The sequence below is a fragment of the Tursiops truncatus genome, chromosome 18 (genome assembly GCF_011762595.2).
Source record: "Tursiops truncatus isolate mTurTru1 chromosome 18, mTurTru1.mat.Y, whole genome shotgun sequence".
In the NCBI taxonomy this organism is placed as follows: Eukaryota; Metazoa; Chordata; class Mammalia; order Artiodactyla; family Delphinidae; genus Tursiops; species Tursiops truncatus.
Window position 1 is genome coordinate 4419019 of NC_047051.1, and position 22174 is coordinate 4441192.

Here is a 22174-nt window from a genome sequence, read left to right on the forward strand (position 1 = left end):
TTTTTAATTTTTAATTTTGAAATGATTTCAGACTTACAAAAAGGTCAAAAAGAGAATGAAGAATTCTCAGACTTTCACCCACATATTATTTTACCTCATCTGTTCTTTTTCTCAGAAATTCCTCTCTTTTCCTCCTGCCCTGCTTTCTCCTCCTCTGTCCCCTCCTGTGTCTGTGTGTACATACATGCGTACACATACATATATAGTTCTTATATATACAAACACGTATCTATTTCTATCTTTCTCCTTTAATCTGGAGCAGTTCCTCAGTCTGTTTTGACTTTTATGACTTGACATCTTGACATTTTAAGGGGAACCAGCCATGGTTTTATGGGCCATTCCTTGGTCTATCTTCTGATGCTCCCTCATGACTAGATTTAAGATGTTCTCAGGACTGTCACAGAGGGTTGACACCTCCTACTCAGGGCATTCTATCTGGAAGCTCACGTTACTGGCTTGTCCCGTAACTGCCCCTGTGAACTCTGATTGCTTGGTTAACATTTTGTCTGTGGGTTTCTGTACTGTAAAGTTTTATCCCCTATGTAATTAGTAAGTGTCTTGTGGGGAGACACTTTGAGACCATGTTCTGTCCCAGTTCTACCCAGTAGTCTTAGCATCCACGGATGGTCCTTGGCCAAAGCACTTATTATTGGGGGGGGTCACAGAATGGTGATTTTTGTCATTCCCTAATTTCTTCTGCGTTTATTAGTTGGAGTTCTGATGTAAGTGCTTTCACTTCTTTGCCTGTTATTCATTCATTCGTTTATTTACAACAGTCTGGACTCATGGATTCTTATTCCGTGGATTATAAGCCGTCATCTTGATTATTTGTCTTAGTACTCACATTTTCCCAGACTTGGCCAGTGGGACCCTTTCATGCTGGCTCCTGTGTCCTGTTGACATGTCCCCACCACCCTCTGAATACTTCTTTGCTTTTTTTGAAAAGCACACCAAGATATTCTAAGCACATCTTGTACTTTTTCACCCTCATCCCTAGAATCAGTCATTTTTTCACGGAGCCTCATTCCTTTTAGTGGAAAATGGAAAGCCAAAATCGTGACGAACCCAAGATCAAGGTGCTAGGTGTACGGATTAAAATTTCTGAAGGACCTCATTATGACTGGTGCCTTGTTCCGCAGAAAGGACTCTCACAGACACACTGATTGTTCCCCGAAAATCCTAAATACAACAGAAAATCCGCACATAATTTTGATGCTTTGGCAGTTGGGAGGCGCACTGCGCGACCTGACACACTTGGACGTAAGCTCGTGGTGGTGCCAATAAATCTGTAAATGGATCCTTTGTCAGTAAAGAATGAATAAATGGTGCTTACCTCTGTGTGGTCTTTAATTCAATTCAGAATTATTTTAGTGTAGCTATTATTGGACTTGCCACTGGAAGAGTGAGTACAATTAAGCTTTTCGAATAAGTTGCAGTTTGCAAAACGGAATGCTGTAATTGCAACACTTTATTCTTGTTCATCGGAAAATATAGTTCTTCCATTTCCTTCTCTTCAGTCACTCGTCAGCTTTCAGCAGCTGGAAGGGATTAAGTATGCAAGTCTTTAATTTCTGTTTCTTTTTATAAATTGAGAACTTCCAATGGGAGTATAGTAGCAGTTGTATGTTCTTTTCAAGTAGGGTTAAGCATGGAAGGTAAAGGGCCCGTGTTATTGACCCTTTTCAACGTATTTAGCATCTAGCAGAGTGTGCTTCTCAGCAGTGCTTGCTGTGCTTTGAGAACGCTGATGTCTTCTGCAAGAGGTCGTGCTGTACATGCCTGTGTTCTTGCTGGTATATGGTGTCCCTATTAGTTAGATTTCTGCAGAGTTGAAGGGAAAAGGGTTCTTCTGGAGTTGCACTGGAATTTTTTTTTTTTCTAACCATGAATGGGCAAGTAGAAAAACAAAAATCAGTTGGTTCCATTTTGACTATGTCTGGCATTCCAAATAAACAACTCCTAGACCTGGATCTAAAGCATTCGGAACACGGTGCTCTGTCTACAGGTCATCCCGGTGAACGGGCAGGCATTTTCCCAAATGGGCTTCAGAAAACAGTATTTCTGAAAGGTGTTACTGGTGTTTCCAGGCCCAGTCAGTTTGAAAACAGGGTGTGCTAGGGGCTTCTGCAGAATCCTAACACACACGAGCGTGTTAAAGATTTTAAGATGCCCTGAGGCGTAGATACACGTTTAATCCTTCTAGTCCAGCATTTCCCAAACTTACATGAGCAGGGAGCCTTTGTTGGCTGTGTCCTTGTTAACAAGAAAACACTGGTACAGGTTATGTGTTTTTATTCAAGAGATACTGAGCACAGGCTCAGCACAGACAGTGCAGAGAAGCAATGCAGATAAGGCATGGCTCACACCCTTAAAGAACTTCCGTCAATAAAGACAAGAATAGGGGCATGTGATGCGTCCTGTGACTGAGGCGTCCTTTGGGTACAGTAAGTCCCTGACATGTGAACAAGTCCTGTTCTGAGAGTGCGTTCGTAAGTCCAATTTGTTCATAAGGCCAACAAAACCTGGGTACCCAGCTAACACAGTTGGCTATATAGTGCTGTACTGTAATAGGTTTATAATACTTTTCACACAAATAATACATAAAAAACAAACACAAACAATAAAACATTTTTAATCTTACAGTACAGCACCTTGAAAAGTACAGTAGTACCAGCCACATCATTGCTGCTTCTACACTTGCTTCTGGATATCCTGGGCTTGAAATGAAGGGACTGTACTGCTGTACTCTATACCGTACTGCACAGTAAAGTACACAAAAGCACAACCACATGCAGAGGACGCACGCACGTGACCATGTACGCCAGACACGTGAACTAACTTACACGACTGGACCTGGGAACGCATGTTCGGGTCTTTGAAATTTCACAACTTGAAGGTTCGTATGTAACAGACTTACTGTATTTGCGAACACAGAGAGGGACCTCTGATCTCACAGACCCCAGTCTGCATCTGGAAGGATTGATTTTAAGTGTATGCATTTTTATTCGTTTATTCAAAACTCTTTTTGAGCACCTGTGATGAGCCAGGCACGCCCTAGACCTTGGCGACTGAAACAGCAGCACACAGACCGAGGAGAGACCTCCTCTCCGGATCGTATGTCCTAGTGGCAGGAGCCAGGCAGGAAACGGGATGAATAAGTACGGGTGTGTAACTTACTACGTGGTGGTAAGTGCTCGGGAGGAAAGTACAGCCCGGCAGGGACGGGCTGCCTGTGTGTTTGTTTACGTCTGTGAGAGTGGGCGGGAGGCGATGGCCGTTTAGCTGTAGTGGCTGGAGAAGGCCTCCCTTAGAAGGTGACCTTGGGTCGGGACCTGGATGGCAGCAGTGGCCCAGGCAGGAGGGACAGGAGTGAGCCTGGGGAGGAGCGGGCGTGGCCGGCGCAGCTGAGCGTCAGCAGGGGCCAGTGTGGCCCGCGTGGGGCGTGGGAGGGAGAGGAAAGCAGGGGATGGGCCAGCGAGGCAGATGAGCCGGACCACGTAGAACCTTCTGGGCCGTGACTGGCCTTCAGTGTCTTCTGAGCGAGGTGACAGTGCACGGGTTCGAACCTGAGGAGGGACTAACAGGGTCTGTGAGCAAGTGGGGCAGGTTTCGCCAGTGCGTTCTTCTGGAGCCCAGAAAAGGGGCAGCGCGGAGGTGCACAGGGCCCCCCGTGTCCTGCTGAGAGCCTCAGGGGTGGCGTTAGGCTGCTGGGAGCCGTGCAGGGTCGGCGCAGTAGCAGCGTGCCGCAGGGATTTGAGGGCAGAAGGTCAGTCTGGAGGCAGAAAAACAAAGCTGTTGATGTAATTCGGGCGAGAAACAAGGAGGGCCAGAGCCGAGGGGCTGGGGGCGTAAGGGGCCGAGGTTTGGTGTCAGTGGCCGTGGAGGGAGGGAGCTGTCCCGGAGGACTGTGTTCTCACTTGGGCTTCTTTCGGGGTGGTCCGTGCCTTTCCACGTGGGGGTGCACGTTTGAGTTAAGGTGGACACGAGTTCCTATGAGAACTTGTGCTGGCGTTGAGAGTCTTACAGGACATCCATGTGGAGATGTTTATGAGGTAATTAGATGCACAAGTCTGCTCAGGAAAGAGTTGACAAGGCAGCAAACAGACGTTAACTCTGGTGCCACGTCTAGTTGCAGTATTTAAAACATATGTAATTTGTGTGCAGGCTTTTTATTGAACGGACCCCTCACCAGAGACAGTGTACAGATGGCAAACAGGCACATGAAAAGATGCTCCACATCATATGTCATCGGGGAAGTGCAAATTAAAACAAGACACCACTACACACCGATTAGAATGGCAAAAATGCAAAACACTGACACCACCAAGTGCTGGCAAGGGCGTGGAGCAACAGGAACTCTTGTTCATTGCCGGTGGGAGTGCAGCCGCTTCGAAAGACTGTTTAGCTGTTTCTTAAAGACCTAAACATACTCGTACCGTAGAATCTAGTAGTCATGCTCCTTGGTATTTACCCAAGTGAGTCGAAAACTTAGATCCACACGGAAAGCTGCACCCAAATACTTATTCATAATCACCAAACACTGGAAGCAGCCAGGATGTCCTTCAGTAGGTGAACGGGTAAATAAAACTGTGTTACATTTAGACAATGGGATGTTATCCAGTGACAACAAGAAATGAGTTATCAGGCCATGAAAAGGCACGGAGGGACCTTAAGTGCATATCACTAGGTGATAGAAGCCAGTCTGAAAAGGCTCTCTACTATATGACTTCAATCCTATGACATTCTGGAAAAGGCAAAACTATGGAGACAGTAAAAGCAAGATCAGTGGTTGCCAAGATGGGGTGGGGTAAACAGCTGCAGCACAAAGGATTTTTAGGGCAGTGAAGCTACTCTGTATGATAACTACAGTGGTGGATCCCCGTCATTATATATACATGTCAAAGTCCATAGAATGTCCTACACCAAGAGTGAAGCCTAATGTAGACCGTGGACTTGGGGTGATAATGGCTTGTCAGTGTGTGTTCATCAGTTACAACACGTGCCATCTGGTGCAGGGTGCTGATAGCAGGGGAGGCTATGTGTGTGGGGGGCAGGTGTTACATGGGAACTCTCTGCTTTCTTCCCAGTTTTTCAGTGAACCTAAAACTGTCTAAAAAATGAAATCTAGTTAAAAAAAAAATAGTGGTATCTCTGTCCGGGGAGAGAGGATGCAGGCATGCCTTGTACACTCAAGTAGGTAGTTATTAAATGCTTGTTGAGAGAATAAAGGAATAGCGTTCGGATTTGGAAATTCATCGTAAGATACTGATTCCTATCTTGCTTGTTAAACTTTCAGAAATGTTATTAATTACACTTTAAGAAAAATTGGGAAGTATGTCTAGCACTCACAAGCATGAAGAGGTGATCCACAGAGAACAATTTAACTCAGAATTCAACATGTCGACTTTTAGGGAGGGCCAGAGTCAGCACTGTATACCTAGATTTTGAAATATGAATTAGAAGAAGTTAATGCTATTGGAAAGTTGTCGGCGCCATATGAGATGTCTAACATTTCCGATTGTGAATGAGGTAAAATCCTAAGTTTAGAAAACAACATGATTTACTGAATTACCTTGGGAAGTAAAGGGAAACCGTAGGTCCTGAGATGTTTATACATGCAGCCTGCAAAATGAGAGAGTAGTTTCTTCTAAAGAAGCTTAATGGAAAGCAACTGGTGGGATAGCTCATGGAACAATCAAGTAAAACTTCTATACCATTTTGGGGCATTTTAAAATTCTACAACTTTGGGTCAGTCTCAGATATGTGGAACATGCCTAATACATTTTGAAAACTTCTACAGGCCTTTGACTGTGATACTTTATTTTTGTGATCATTTGCGCAAAACCCCACGTGTTGAGATTGGAGTTTGGCTTGGGTGAGAATGTGGGTTCTGACCAGGTGGCCTTTCCCGTGCGTTCCTTCTCCAGGCAAACATGCTGAAGACATATTTGGTGAGTTGTTTAATGAGGCCAACAACTTCTACATCCGAGCAAATTCTCTTCAAGACAGAATCGATCGCCTTGCTGTCAAAGTCACCCAGCTGGACTCAACGGTGGAAGAGGGTAGGTAACTGCCTGAGAGCTGTGAGCTGGAAATGATGCGGACGGGACAGGAGTGGTTAATCGCAGGGTAATTCCTGCTTCTTCCTTGGGGTCGTATGCTGTTATTTCATCTTGTCTTTTTCTAGAAGAACGATGAGGGGGAAAACCCACAACAATGGGGTTAATTAGTAATTAAGAGAGTCCTATCTTGTCAGCCTTGTGTGCCACACTCTCTTTTTTTTTTTTGGTTGGTACGCAGGCCTCTCACTGTTGTGGCCTCTCCCGCTGCGGAGCACAGGCTCCGGATGCGCAGGCTCAGCGGCCATGGCCCACGGGCCCAGCCGCTCCGCGGCATGTGGGATCTTCCCGGACCGGGGCACGAACCTGCGTCCCCTGCATCGGCAGGCAGACTCTCAACCACTGTGCCACCAGGGAAGCCCCACACTCTCTTTTTAAATAAACTACACATGTAGTATTTGTTTTAAAGGACTCTTTGAATGCATTCAGTATTAGAAGTCCTCATGGACGTCATTGGTAGTTATTGGTAGTAAAGATAATTTCTTACCTAAAAATCACAGACTCTGTCCAACTAAGGGGGAGGGTGAGCTATCACCTGCTGCTCTCCTTAGGGCCGAGGCTTCTAAGTCATGCCGCTGATCCTGCTGGGTTAACTACCCAGAAATAACATTTACTGAAGGCCTCTAGGCTTCAGGGTTTTAAAACAAAGTTAGTGTTGACAGGCGCTGTGTAGTTAATTGATGGTCATACCCTGAAATTGGGGTAGTTTCAACAAAATGAATATTCAACAATTCCTTTTAAAATTTTTCCACTTGCTGTCTCTTTTGAACAAAAGACTGAAATTAGACTGGAAAAAATCTGTCCCCCAAAATCAAGATATGCCATTTTATATTTACTTTGAAAAGTTATTTTTACCTTTATATAAGGGTACTTACAATTCCTCTTGTTGCATTAAAACAATCCTAGCATCTGATTTTTCTACTAGGCCTTTAATAGTAGTAGTAATAAGAAGGTTTTCTTTTTTTTAATATAGTTATTTATGGAATTCATCCCTCATCATTTAAGAAAAACATGTTTTCTCATGTTCAGATCTTTTTCAACGGTCAAAATTAAATTAGCAAACTAAAAATTTAACAGAAATGTAGAACACTGATATTTTAATGTCTGTTACGAGCATTTCTTACTGACTCTTCGAACAGTAAGTAGCAAGCAGAGGCTGTGCTCTTTTTAATCTGATTTTTAAAATTTATCTCTTATTTTAAAAAATAAAAATTTGAATAGCTGCTTGGTCTATTCAGATAAGAAATTTTTAACATTTTAAATTAATCATTCACTTTTCAAATGGTATCACAAGTGTTTTTTTAAAAAATATTTGTCTTCAGTTTTTTGTTGGTTCTTGCAGTTGTAACGCCTGTGATAAACCTTACTCTGGAGAAGGTTAGTCTGTAGGTTAAATCTCATGAGATTCTACAGCATATCTCATATCCTTAACATTTCTTGCCAGTCAAGATTTTACCTTATTACTTTCCTTGCCATGGATGTAACTGTAGAAAAATCCCGCGGCCGAGTTAGGGAATCTGTGCTCTCCTTGGGCCTGCCACTGTTCTGCAGGGTGACCTTGGAAAGGTCATTGAACACCCCTGACCGTCAGCTTCGTTGGTCCAGTGGGTTAATGCAACAGTTTACCCACCTCAAAAAGTCTGTGTGGAGGTCAGATGAGTTGAAACCTGAGATGTAACATGTTGTACAAACTCAAGAAATGAGGATAATTAGCCTGGTTCTCATTCCTTAGTGCAGATTTGTATCATGCTGCTTAGTTTCTAGGACTACAGGTAGGTTGAAAAGCTTTGCCCTCTCTCTTTAATGTTAGTGTCAGAAAAATTTAATGCAGTTTTTACATTTGTGTGTTTTTTGCAGAAGTATTTCCCACATGTATTGTAATTAAACTGGTATTAACTGTTTGAGTGATTTTCCCCCCTAAGATACATTGTGTTTACATTCCTGTTATACTCATAACTCTACTCCTGTGTGGTTTCTGAGAAATGCTATTTGAGTAAAGAATGATGCTCTAATATCAGGTTCAATGAAATCATTATATCGCTACAGAAGAAGGAAAGGCGCGACTTACAGAGATAACTGTTTATCAGAGGGAGGGAAGGCATGTACTATTTAAGCATGGTTTTAAGTGAACAATAAAAGACATTATTTGGCTGTTCTAGGAGATGTTTATGATTGTGAGTCAAATTATACTTGTTTCTAAAATATTTCCATATAACCCGACTTGGACTTTTCTCTAAATAGTGTCACTACAGGATATCAACATGAAAAAAGCTTTCAAAAGTTCCACAGTCCAAGACCAGCAGGTGGTTTCAAAGAACAGCATTCCCAATCCTGTTGCTGACATTTACAACCAGAGTGATAAACCGCCTCCTCTGAATATCCTTACGCCATACAGGTACGGCCTTGTGTATCCCCAGAGCCTTTTCAGCGTAAGTAAGTTGAGAGAGGCGAGCAGTGCGGTGAAAATATCTTTTCAGACTTTGAGAATGATAATTGCGGTGTTAGCCACAGTGAAATTAGTTATTTACAGAATTGCTAAAGTCTGAGTCTTTCAAAATGTAAATAAGTTTACCAAGAGAAGTGGGAGCGCTCATGTTAGCTTTTAAACGCAGATATCTAGAGCAGAAGTGGGCACGTTATGTAATAACCCTGTGTGATTGTGTTGTTCCTCGCATGCAAAATCAAGTTTAAAGGAACTGCATAATTCACTTCTAATGCAGCAAAACACCTGTCTCAGCATTTCAGCCCTGCAGACGTTTGTTACTGAATTCAGAGAAACATGTTCTACAGCATTAGAGGTTTCTAAGAGTGAATATATAGTCAAGAAGTTAACCTTCTGTGTGAAGTGGTAGGACACATTATTAGGACCAAACTTCCAGGAAAAAGAATAGAAAATGCGCAAAAAATGAATATTAAGAAACTAACTAAAAATGCCCTTTAGAACTCCTCCCCTCCCGCCGGCCACATCCGTGTGTTCTTTCCCATTTCATGTACTTCCCTGTACTTCCCTGTCTTTTCACCCCACTGTCGAGCTCACTGGTGCAGCTTCTGATGAGCTCAGTCAGGCTGGTGGTGGGGTCCCCACGGTCCCCCAGGATTAGCTCTGCTGGGTAGTACCCCTGCAGAGGCCTTCCTGAAATCACTGTGTCCTTCACGTCCATTATTGTCCTCCTGGGCCCAGTGGCCCTTCTCAGGGAGTGCCCAGAGGTTTTTTGGGTCTGAATTAACTATCCTTTCGCAGGGTCCAAAAGGAGACGTTTGGAGCTGTGCTTTGTTGCGGCTCTGCTAGTAAAGCAGTAATTCAGACTGCATCCCTGTCTTTCAGCATGGACAGAAAGATTCTCCAAAAAATGTAATAGAGATTCCATGGAAACCGTGATGGGAGAGGACCAGGGTACCACATTTTTATATGAAACAAGCACACTTTTCTGGAGGTTTTAGTGCACTCACTTAAAGATGTAGATGAATAGTGGTACTGTAAGCCTAACGTTTTAACTTGTGACTTTGCTTTTGTTCAATAGACATTTTTCTGGGACAATTTCAGTTTTACTTATTAGCCCAGAGCCATGAGAACGTAGTAAAATTTTCCTAAGAAACCTCAGTAAATACTTTGTTCTAAAGGAAAAAAGAAACCCAGAAAATTCAATGAACCACTTGTGTTTGATTATTCAAGATCATGATTAAATATTTGTGGTGATTTAAAATGTTTAATTGCATAAAAAATGAATCGACCTTTATATATTATATTATTGTGTGTTTACTCAGTTTTATGGAAAAGAAAAATGTCTTTGACTTTTTAATAGTATTTAAGAATAGTAGTGCCAGCTCAAATCTACTTTTTATTAATACAGAAATGTTTGGGGTAAGAAAGCACATAAACTTTTGCATTTGGACTTAAATATGACACAGTCACAATGCAGTCTTAAATATGAGATGTATGTACAATGTAACTGAAAAATCGAATGTTTAGTTGCGATAAACATAGGACATTTCTGCTTATATTCTGATGTCAAGGTTAACATTTGCTTAAGTTATTAAACATATTTATTCCATTAAGTATTAGCTCCATTTTTGAAAAAAAGAAGGTGCATTTTATACGTCTTAAAATTGCAGCAAGTTCCTGCTCAGTTTTTCTGTCTTCACCTATATTGAAGGCCTAGTATCTTAGGGAAATAATTTATATTTTTCACAATAATGTTATTAATAAAATCTCAATAGTGCAGGTTGCTTCTCACTTAGGAAATTTGGAAAAGAAAGGATTTTAAGTAATTAAAGTTTAAAGTACAGAGTGAATTGTGCTGATTTGTTAGCGACTTTAAGACAGAGCTACCAGATGACCCTCATGAAAGCCTGGGTCTCTTTATTTGATGCTGAGAAGCTTACAGAACACGGCATAGCAGGAACTTCAAGACCATGTTTCCTTGAGTAATTCATGTCACTTTCTTTGACTGTGTGGCTACAAACTCTTTTCTATACTCATTTCTCTGATTTTTTTTTCTTTCTCTGTATGCCTTAAATGACTAATTGAAATGCTAATTTTTAAAAATAAATTTATTTTGGGCTGCATTGGGTCTTCGTTGTGGCGAGCAGGGGCTGCTCTTCGCTGCGGTGCGCGGGCTTCTCATTGCGGTGGCTTCTCTTGTTGCGGAGCACGGGCTCTAGGCACACGGGCTTCAGTAGTTGCAGCACACGGGCTCAGTAGTTGTGACTCACGGGCTCTAGAGCGCAGGCTCAGTAGTTGTGGCACATGGGCTCAGGTGCTCCACGGCATGTGGAATCCTCCCAGACCAGGGATCGAACCTGTGTCCCCTGCATTGGCAGGCGGATTCCCAACCACTGCGCCACCAGGGGAGTCCCTGACATGCTAATTTTAAATGTAAATGTTTTGCCTTCTCTTGAAGGTAATATACAGGCCAGATACTTTTTAAAGCATTAGTAGAATAAATAGAGTGTTCCCTCCTTATCATGATTATTTTGAGCTTTGCTGTCTATTGATTTATATTACAACTGTGGATTCATATTGGCTGCATTCTTATTGGCTTTATGATAAATGAATAACTTATATAAAGACTTGGGGCTTCCCTGGTGGCACAGTGGTTAAGAATCCACCTGCCAATGCGGGGGACACGGGTTCGAGCCCTGGTCCGGGAAGATTGCACATGCCGTGGAGCAACTGAGTCCGTGAGCCACAACTACTGAAGCCCGTGTGCCTAGAGCCGGTGCTCTGCAACAAAGAGAAGCTACCGCAGTGAGAAGCCCGTGCACAGCAACGAAGACCCAATGCAGCTCAAAATAAATAAATAAATTTTTTTAAAAAAGCCTTGAAGTATTTTTTAGAATATAGTAATTGCAGCAGTTCTTGACAATGAAATGGCTACAAGTGAATTTTCTTTGTCGGTTACTTCCATTTAAAAAAATATCTAGGTCATCATTTTTTATCCTAGTTACATTTATACACCATGAACCTTTTGCTCCTTTCCTAATTGAATTGTAGACATTGGGCAAACCTGATTAAGAGAAAAGCACAGAGTACTTGCTAATTTTTATCCTAATAACATTGTCGCTCCAGAGTAGAAGTGAATGTATATATATACTAAGAATCCATCCATCTGTGTGTGTGGCCCCCATTGGAATAAACAGAACATACCTTGGAATAACTGTGGAACTAAATGTTGCTGTTTACGAGCCATATTGTGATTTGGGCAGCACTTTGCTGTACCGAAATCTAAATTTGCAAGAGTAGTTTTTACTTCATTATTCTAGAAAAAAAGTGCTGTTCTTGCATGTTCACACATTTTTCCAAATAAGGAAAATTGGGAGACTTAACAGTGTATAAGGACAGTTCAAATTCCTCACGTAGATGTTACCATCTCATGATTTAGAATTAACATTAATGTTTACCCTGTATGAAACTCTCTAACGACCTTTTCTCCCCCCCGACTTGTAATACATTGGTTTATAGAGATGATAAAAAGGACGGGCTGAAGTTCTATACTGATCCTTCCTATTTCTTTGACCTCTGGAAAGAAAAAATGCTACAGGACACAGAAGACAAAAGGAAAGAGAAAAGACGTCAAAAGGTAAATAATTCTAGTATGGGAAACGTGCGTATAAATGGGATTCTCCCTTAGAAATTAGAAGTTTAAAATCAGTAAATTCTTTAAACGGTTGAGATGTTGAATTTCGTGAAGTTGTTTTAGAGGTTGCATTTGTCACATGAAGATACCATTCAGTCTAACACAGTAATACTATTTTCAATAAATACTGTTGATTTGTTCTCTAATACTTGCTTTAATAAATACAGTTTTGTTCGTAACTGTGGTTTATAACTTTTCTCTTGCTCTTCAGATTTCGTAAAGTAGTCAACATTCCATATCAGTTAGAATTTTCTGCTTTGGTCTTTTTAACATTATTAATTGTTGGGTTGTCACCTAACTGTAATTAAGACCGTGGTGAGAGGTTCATATTGGATTGAAAAGCGTGTGTGATCTGCACACTTGGAGGAGGGTAGTATTTACTAAAAATGAGATTCCCTTTGGTGGGGTGGTCGTAGGCAGGAGAATTGCAAGTTGGAAGGTTGAGAGACATCTGTACTGCAAACGCTCTTGGGAGGACAAACCCACTCTCAGATTAAGGAACTTCCGTTTTGAAAATTATCCCTTTGGGGCCCAGAAATTAGACTTAAACCATTGAAAATCAGAGTTAACTCTCCAAAGGCAGATATTTGCCAAGCCTTTTATATGTGAGCTGTGTTTTAAAAAATGACGACCTGCTTTGTTTGACAACTATTAGGGTGTGTGAATTAAGAGCTTAGCATGTTGTGGGCTGGCTGCCTGAAGGTTCTGAGACATCTAGTAGGTGTATTGGCCCAGTAGGAGTGACAGTTCGAGATGGAAGAGAACTTGAGATTTGAAAACAGGATTTAGGAAAGGGAACATGGAAATAGGTTGCAGACTGCAAGTGTGAGCGGTTACCACGAATTCTGGGAGAGAGTTCCACAGACTTGGTTATCTGTGTGCACTTCTCGTGCTGATGGGTTGGGGAGATTTAATGGGAAATCTTCGAAGAGTTGCTGGGTATTCACGTGGAGAAATAGCCAAGCAAAGAAGCTGCAAAGTGTTCAGGTGAAGAAAAAGAAGACACTAATCTCTCCAAAGGAAAAGGAACAGAGATTTAAAGGCCTGTTGGTCTGAATCCCCGAACTCTTTGATGGTAACAGGGCAAACCCCCAAGTACTTTTAAGAGGACTCTCCTTTAAAAATCTCCTGCTTTTAAAGTGGCCTCCCAGGATTTCCTAGAAGCATCAGTGATACTTTTGACAAAAATATTTAACTTCTTTGCCACTGTTCTTTAGTCTTAATCTACTCTGTGTGGTTACTGTGTCTTCAAAGTTACTTGTCATTTCCTTGGCAGTTTTGTCTTGTTCCATATTCCTCAAAGACGTAAAATTCTGATGAGAATTTCTTATTCATTCATTTATATAACGGTTCTTTTTTGAATGGCTTGTAAATGCTGTGATGAAAAAGAAAGGATTATCCCCCTCATGGAGATGAAAATACAGCGGGGGAAACAAACATTAGATAATCATGCTGTCCTTTGGAACTCAAAGAGGGAAAGAAATTTGAAAATTTTAATACAAATCTGCTTTCTATAGGAACAGAAAATGAGGCAAGATATCCTTAATTTCCCAGGATTTTAGAAACCCAAAAGTCACTTTCACTTTGGAACAGACAATTCTATCTGAAGGAAGAATTAGTTTAGAAAATTTGGGGATAAGACATCCATTGTTTCTGAACATTAAATTTCCTTGGTTTGATGGTCTAAGAACATTTTTTTAAGTTATGCAAATAGTTATGTCGTTGTAAGGCTGTAGTTACAGTGCTGGGAAGGAGAAGCCTTGGGGGAGGTGGCAGCAGCAGGTGGGGTGACAGTGCAGAAGGTGAGGTGGTGAGTTGAGGAAGGCCCCCCGGTGTTGCTCGCTGAGGTGCAAGGACTGAGAGCAGAAGTTAGCTCCGCAGAGTGAGTGTGTGTGCGACTGTGCGTGCATGTACGTGAGAGGGGATGCCGGAGGCGTGCTGGGCAGACCGAGGGGCTTTCAGGTATTGATAGGAGCAGCTAGGATCATCCTGGGGCAGGAAACAGCCTGCAGTAGCCTCAGGATTTTAACCTAGGCAGCGTAGTTGAGATGCAGATGCCTCATGGTTAGCATTTTATTATAGTTGGGGTGTGTGTGTGCTTGTGTGTGTGTGCGTGTGTGTGTGTGTGTGTGTGTGTGTCGGGTGCGTGTTGATGGGTAGATTGGAGGCTAAAGCATTGTAAAGAAAGTGGCAGATATAACACTTATCCCTGAATATGTCAGCATACATCTCTTAAAAGTAAGGGTGATAGTTATCAATTAGTGTAATACAGTGACGCTTGAGTGAGATGTATATTGGAACCCATTGAGGTCTCCCTTCTTTGTTCTCTCTTTTGGTTTTAAAAGTGTTCACACAATACATGCCAGTTGTAAAATGCCCCACCTACCCTGAAGTAAAACACATTTGTTTAGAAAATTTGGGGGTGAGTTTCTCCCTTGCCCAGGCATAACCACCCTCTGGTAACACATGTGCATACTTTTCGGCCTTGTAGGGCGTTCATAAATACATGTGTACACACTTCACAGAGTATTTTTTATTCCTAGAATTGACCTGTATACACACACACACAGACATACACATACAGTGACGTAATAAAGGTGGACTTCATGCTTTTTAATAGTTGTGTCATATTCCAAAGTTCGGAGGCTTCATAAACTATTTACCCATTACCGAATTAATGAATATTTAGGTTGCTGCTAAATTGTTGCTGTTACAGCACTGTAGGGGGTACCTGTACTCATGTGCACATATTTCGTCAGAGTAAATTCCCAGAAGTGCAATGTGAACTTGAAAATTTGAAAGATCCCATCCTATTGCTCCTGACCCTTTAAGGACTGAACCAGCTTATACTCCTAACAGGCCTCCTCCGGTCCTGAAGATTATTATTATTATTTGGCATTATCTTCATTTATTTAAAAATTTAAAAAAAATTTTTATACAGTTTTTAAAGGTTACTTTCCATTTACAGTTACAGTTACTACAAAATATTGGCTCTATTCCCCATGTTGTACATACATCCTCGAGCCTGCCCTACACCCACTAGTTTGCACCTCCCCCTCCCCCATCCCTACGTGCGCCCCACCACTGGTAGCCACTAGTTTGTTCTCTATATCTGTGAGTCTGCTTCTTTTTTGTTACGTTCATTAGTTTGTTGTAGTTTTTAGATTCCACATATAAGTGTATCATACAGTACTTGTCTTTCTCTGTCCGACTTATTTCACTGAGCATAATGCCCTCCAAGTCCATCCATGTTGCTGCAAATGGCATTATTTCGTTCTTTTTTGTGACCGAGTAGTATTCCATTGTATATATGTACCACATCTTCTTTATCCATTCATCTGCTGATGAACTATTATTATTTTTTGATGAGCTTCCCCACCCCCAAAAAAATCAAATACAAATTGCACATCTTTCTGTGTCTTTATTAACACTTGGCATGTGTTCTGTGAATTTCACGTTCACGTCGTCTGCCAGCACATCACTTGAGCCTCCTGGGTACGTGGGCTAATGGCTCCCCTCCTCTCCCATGGGCCTCCTCTCCTTCTGGACACCTGAGCAGCTTTCTGCCCGGCATCCCTGCCTCTCCCCGTGGACTCTGTCCCCAGCACAGGGGCTGCTCTCACGTGCCAGCCCCTCCCCTCTCAGTCTTCATGGTTTCCCGTTGCTCTTGGGATAAAGAACAACATTTCTACGCAGCCTTCAAGGTCTTACCCACCGTTCGCCCGAATTCACACTCGCCTTCTGTCGCTTCTCCTGGCGAGATGCTGTCCCATGGCCTCTTGCGTGCGTCTGCCCCCCTCCTCTGCAGGACTCAGGCCTCCTCACCCTGCAGAGCTCGTCCCAGCCTCTCGGGCACCCTCCCTGACTTCCAGACTGGACAGCGTTCTCTGTGTAATACAGTCGTGTTGTTGCACATTTCATAATTGCTCATTTACCTGTGTGACTCTGTGGGCTTCCCCGCTGGACCTCAAGCTCCATGAGGGCAGATCCTTGTCTTCTTTTGTTTGCCGTTTGTACCGTCCGGGCCTGGCAGGTGCTGGGACGTAGTGAGCACCATCGCTCACCTGGACGTGATCATTCAGTCCGCGTTTACTGAGCGTGGACCCTCGGTAGAGCCGCGCGTGGAGGTGCCGTGAGGGGAGCGTAGGACATAAAGGCGCATAGGTCACCTCCCTAAAGGTCAGCAGATCTCACGGGGGAAGCAGGAGGGACGTAAACACACGTAGAAGTAACTGTCCTCACCTTTAAAGAAGCATCTGCGTAGGACCCAAGTTATTTATCGAAGACATTTTTGCTGGCAAAGTAGGGCTGGAGCAGGAATGATTCTTTGTACGGGAGGGAAGGTAAGTTCTTATCTTGTTTTTTTTGTTAAGCTAGTTGCAGGGTTCGCTTAAATATTCTGCAATAACCTTTTCAAACTGAAATGGAGCATTTAAAATTGTGTTTTGAAAGATGATTGCACGTTAACAAGTCAGAATGGTGTAGGGGTGGGAAACGATTTCTCTGTCTGGTGCGGGCAGGTATTTCATGTGTGTAATAGGGATCTAAAAGGTGTCGTACATTGAAAACGAGCTAAATCCTAGTGAAGTGGGAATTCTTGATCCAAAATGCTGGTAAGCGACTCTTGAAGTTGCAGCACGGTAACTCTGATGTGTCGACGTTAACTCGTTAGGTATGTGTTATTTTGGTCGGGTCTGAGTTGGGTAAGCATGTTAGAACGTTCTTGACCCGGGAGTGATGGAAACGGGCCTGCCTTGCCTGCACGCCAGGCTCGTGGCTGCCGGGGCCGCTGCACTAACCCGCTCTTTTCCTTCCCTCTGTCTCGGCACGCTTGCCTTCCTTCCCGGACGTCAGGAGCAAAAGCGCATAGATGGCACAACCCGGGAGGTGAAAAAGGTTAGAAAAGCCAGAAACAGGCGCCAGGAATGGAATATGATGGCGTATGACAAAGAGCTTAGACCCGACACCAGGTTGTCGCAGAGCGTACACCACGGAGCATCTTCCGAGGGATCCCTGTCCCCAGACACTAGGTGTGTGTGCGTGTGCGTGTTCGTGTGCATGTGTGTGTGCAAAGCCGGCCTTGGCTTCCCTGTAAATGGAAATGCACGGTAGCATTGTGCTTCTCTGGCCCACAGTGTGTTTCCAAACTTTCCTTAAAAATGAACGGTATATATGCTTTGACTTCGAAATAATAGTTTACAGCAGTTTTCTGTGACGTTGGGTTACTTTGTGTGATTTTCTGTCTCTCTGGCTTAACTCGAGCATTCCATTAACCTAGATGCACTGTTTTAACTTTGATTCTGAATTTGGGCATAGTAACTGCCTATGACTGACCCTTTTAATTTTAATAATCATTTAATTCTCTTTCCGCCTCTTTTGCTTAGAATGTTGCCTTTCCTTTCACCTGGTATCTGAACCGATTGGTAGGTGGTAGCTGATGTGATCAAGGAATAACTGTTGTTCTTTTCGATAACCTTTTCTAAAAGTGATGAACAAAGATTTTTTTCCTTCAGTTCGCTAATCTTATGTATTCTAATTGCAGGAGGAGAATTCTGTTGAAGTTTATTTTAAAAATTTGTTAGCAATTAAGTAAAAATCTCTCTTGCAGATGTGAAAGATGTGGTCAGTAAGCAGCATTTATCCCAAAAGGGCTTCACTGAAGGAGAAGAACTGACCAGTCAATTGTAACTTACGGTTAATTTCCTATTTCTGCTTCTGTAAAGTTGGAGTCTTCCGTCAGTGTTTAAAAATGTGAATAGAGAATTCTTACATGATTCAAGGATGTTTCACAAACAGCAACAACCTGGACCTTGCGTTAGATCTGGGTTTTTGGTTTTTTTTATGTTTGTCTTTATTAACCTCAGCGTTTAGCACAGACTGACAGATGGAAGATACTTTTGATGTTTGGTGGTTACAGCCCTATAAATACTCCTACCCCACAAGGGCTGTCAGTCATTGCCTGTGAGGCAGGTCTAGGTCATTTTTCTGTACAGGCTGTGATCGGTTAGCTATTAGAGAATTACTGGAGCTTTAACTGAGCCCTGGCCTCAAGTTTTAATCTTTATGTCAGTTTATTTCTGTGGAAAGTAAGAATGATGACACACTTGTGCCCATAGTTCTTTGGGTGGGAGAAGTGCTTGAACTTGATCGGTCCCAGGAGAGCCATTTGGGTTTTGTTTTTTTCCAGCTAACTTAGTTGTGACCGTTGACTCATGCAAAACATATACTTTGCAATTCTCCATATATTCCCTTTCATTTCAGTAGGTAGATGGAAAGTGACTTTTTTTAATCCCTCAGTTGAATAATTGATATTTATTCTAGAATCTGAGATTAGATTGTGCCATACTGGGTGTACAATTGATGGATGATTTCCCTTAAATTATTTTGGAAATTTTTATTTGACTACAGCATATCACTATTTTTCTTATTATGAAATAAGATAAACCTTCCATATTTGCAAATTATAGAAAAAATTAAAGTATTCATAATCCTGTTATCCAAACAAACCACTTTTTTTGCATTTTAGTGTATTTCTTTCTTTGGTCTTTTTTCTGTAAATGCAAAATTTTTTTTTTTACAAAAGTGAAATCCTGCTCTGTTTTCTATCTTTTGATTTTTTAACTTCTTGTATTCACGTTTTAAGTATTACTTAGAAACTTGGTTTTTAGTGGATGTATTCAGGATAACTGAGGGAAATTTGAGTATCAGGTATCATGGTACGTGTATAAGTTGTTCATATAACTTACATATTTTAAGCTGATTGCATAAACTGATGTTAAGTTTTACTCTCTTTGTAGATGGTCAGGGATGGTTTGATTCTAAGCGTACGTTTAGGATGAGACTTGATGCAGTGCCTGTCCACTGCTCTCCTCAGCGATCCGGAAGCAGGATGCCTCCTTGCCCACCATCCTCGCCCCTTTCCTCCTCCTGTCCTGGGTGTTGCAGACGCCCGACTCTGCCCACCCTCCCACCCACAGAACCCTGCGGGATTCGTTTGATTCTCCCACTGGGTCTCCACTGCTTACACCTACTTCCTCCTGTTGCCATCTTGTCTTCACTCCTCCAAGTTCTCGTTCCCGTAACAGATCATTCCTGACGCTCATGCAGCTTCAGGACCACCCGCTCGTGCCCACACTAGTGCCGTGTCTTCTGTGGCTGATTTCTGCCTTCCTGTAGGGGTCCTTGTCTCTCAGAAGTCACCCCCCTCCTCACCTCTCCTCCAGCCCACCGGTGTCCCCTGTACTTGGACAGTGACCCCTCGAGTGACCGGTCCCGTCTCCCACCCACCCTTCGTCAGAGCCCTGTCCTTCCCGCTCTCCTGCTGTAATTCTTGATGTCGGACCTTCACCGCCCATTCCTTTCCTCCGTCCGATTATGCCGTTTGTATTGCCTCCTTTCGGCCCTTTATCACCAAGCTGCTCTACAGGACAGCTTTCCAAATTGTGCCAGGATATTCCCAGTTCCTGGCTTCTCATCCCCTCAGGAGCAGTCCGTGTTTTGTAGACGAGTCCATTTCCCTTAGAAAGTTACGCCCAGTCTATGACGCAGCCCCCCCGACAGAGCCAGGCACCCATCGTCAAGGACTCCAGAGTTTTAGGTATTTACGTTTTTAAAATAAGATAAATCTAAATACAGGTCAGAGTCTTCCCCCGTTGAAAATATTTTTAACTCTCTGACCAGCGAGCGGTTGCCACAGTTCAGAAGGCAGGCACACGCGCACTGTAAGCTAGAGTTCATAGGGCACTTAGGGGAGAAGAAAGTGAGTTACAGGTTATTATTATATTGCACTTAGGGAAGGAAAAAGAAAAAAGCCAGCGATCTTTTGCCATTTAAAGAACTTTTCTGTGTGGTGTGACGCTCCAGGGACGCTACTGTCTGAATTCCAAAGACCCGATGTGTGTTTGCCTCTTTCCTTCAGAGGGAGAGACACAAGCTGAATCCTAACAGAAACCAGCAAGTAAGTGTGAGAAAAGTAAGAACGAGAAGAGAAGAGTGGGAGAGAAGGAAGATGGGCATTGAGTTTATGAGTGACGCCAGGAAACTGCAGCAGGCAGGGAGCTCGGGAGACGACAGGACGCCCAGAGGGTTTGTCGCTCCGCTTGTTCTTGGATCGCAGCCTCAGCAGCCCCCTGCTTCGGCGTCACGAGAGGATGTGCCCCCTGTACTGACCACGCGTCCCGTAACCCGGGTGACTAACACCGTGTGACGTTGCCGAGCCCTCCCCTCCCCCAGCGGCCGGGTACCAGCATCCTCCTGAACCCTGCTGACTAAAACGAGACGCGCATTCCTTTCAGAGTTTCCCTCCCACCCGTGCGTTCAGAGACAGCAAGAGGGCCTCTGCGCGTGGCACCGCACTCCTCCTCTCCTTTTTGGCTAAATATGTTTCTTCTGTTTAAGAAAACCGCGACTCACCGTATCGCATCCTTGATTTCTTTTTCTGTTCTTACTGTTAATATGTATCCGGTTCGTCTGCCATTTGATAAGGTCTCATCATGTGCTGTCAGTTTCGTTGCACTAAAATCTTAGGTCTCCGATGCCATTTTCAAGTTAAGCACAGTGTGTCTTGCAGCCTCTCTTAGAAAAGAGTCGGCTGCGATGTTGAGGAAGGGGGCTCTGCTGCCTGCCGCTTGCCCGTCTGTGTCCGTCTGATGCGCTCACTTCAAAGCTGCGGCTCTGAATCCGCGTAACCCTGGCGCTTGCTGCCAAAGTTGTGATTACATTGTCGCTTGTGGGCCTAGACCTAGCTGATGGGAAAGGGAAAAAGCGTGTGATTTCTGTGCCTTGGCCATGTTATTATTCAAATACATGCTGATGCCTGGGAGGGGGAATCTTTTTCACTTACGTCGTTTTCTCCCACCCCTGGTTCTGGCCGTCAGGTCCCACGCGTCGGACGTCACGGATTACTCGTATCCTGCCACCCCCAACCATTCTCTGCACCCGCAGCCCGGGACGCCTTCCCACGGAGCCGGTGACGCACTGCCACGCGGGCCGGCAGCCCAGGCCCCCGAGCACGAGTTCCGGCCCCCGTCGGCCTCGGCCAGGCACCTGGCCCTGAACCGGCCCCAGAAGCCGCCTCCGCCCCCGCCGCAGGCCGCAGAGGCGTCGCAGGCCCCCGCGCCCCTGGCTCCCGCCGACTACGGGTAATTCCCCACTCCCGGGCTCTGACCGTGCCTTGCCATTGCACTGGGGTCTTGCTGTGCGTGGTGGAAGAGTTTTCACTGAATAATCACACTGTGGAGGCCAGGATGCAGCCCAGAATGACCGGATACGGATACTGTCAGTCGTGAGAAATCCTGTGTGAAAAAATGCAGTGTCATGCTGCTGCCCCTTTTTATTACAGATAAACCTCAGGTTGGTGTCTGTATTCGCAAACACACGTTCCCTTTATGTCTGAATGACTGAGCCAAGGCATTGACAAAGGATGAGCTGCCGGTTTTGTGAGCCTGTCCCAGCTGCTCCAGTGTTTCTCTGATATGCCAGGCGAACCGCAGAGAACGCGTATCTCAAAGGAGAAAGCTGTACAGTGCAGCGCTTGCTACACTTGTACATGTCACCCGGACCTCTTGGTACCCAAATACTCTTCTGCCACCAGGTCCTCTTGTTTTCTGTCGTTCGGGAGAAATTCGAACACCACCTAAACAAAGACCCTCCTGTTCAGCGTTTGTTCGTTGAAGCCCCCGCCTGTGTTTTGATAGGCTGTGGTTTTCGCACCACCTCAGCCTTTAAAGAGTTAGCCCCTCCGAGTCAGCGCCCAGGGAAGTTGAAAATGTGTTCCCATCGACAGTGTTTTTCTTCACTCCAGAGCAGCGTGGGTCACGTTCTGGATGTAGGTCCCTCAGCTCCCCGAGGTTTTCTCCCGTGGTTGGTTCTCTTTAAGTCAGGATCCCCAGCGTGTGTTCTGTGGCTCCTCCCAAGCAT

At 43.8% G+C, this 22174-nt stretch overlaps 1 protein-coding gene across 3 annotated transcripts in view; it reads left to right on the top strand.

Annotated features, from left to right (window-relative positions):
• The window catches only part of WASF3 (WASP family member 3), a 90194-nt gene that overhangs the window by 62281 nt on the left and 5739 nt on the right, over positions 1-22174 (top strand). Inside the window, exons 4-8 of one of the 3 annotated variants that reach the window (XM_033843700.2) lie at positions 5928-6062; positions 8361-8514; positions 12082-12199; positions 17111-17286; positions 21133-21396. In XM_033843700.2, the coding sequence (XP_033699591.1) occupies positions 5928-6062; positions 8361-8514; positions 12082-12199; positions 17111-17286; positions 21133-21396 (847 nt within the window). Of the gene's footprint in view, positions 1-5927; positions 6063-8360; positions 8515-12081; positions 12200-17110; positions 17287-20174; positions 20342-21132; positions 21397-22174 lie in introns of all 3 variants that reach the window. The other 2 variants (XM_073794987.1, XM_073794988.1) reach the window with 2 other exon arrangements.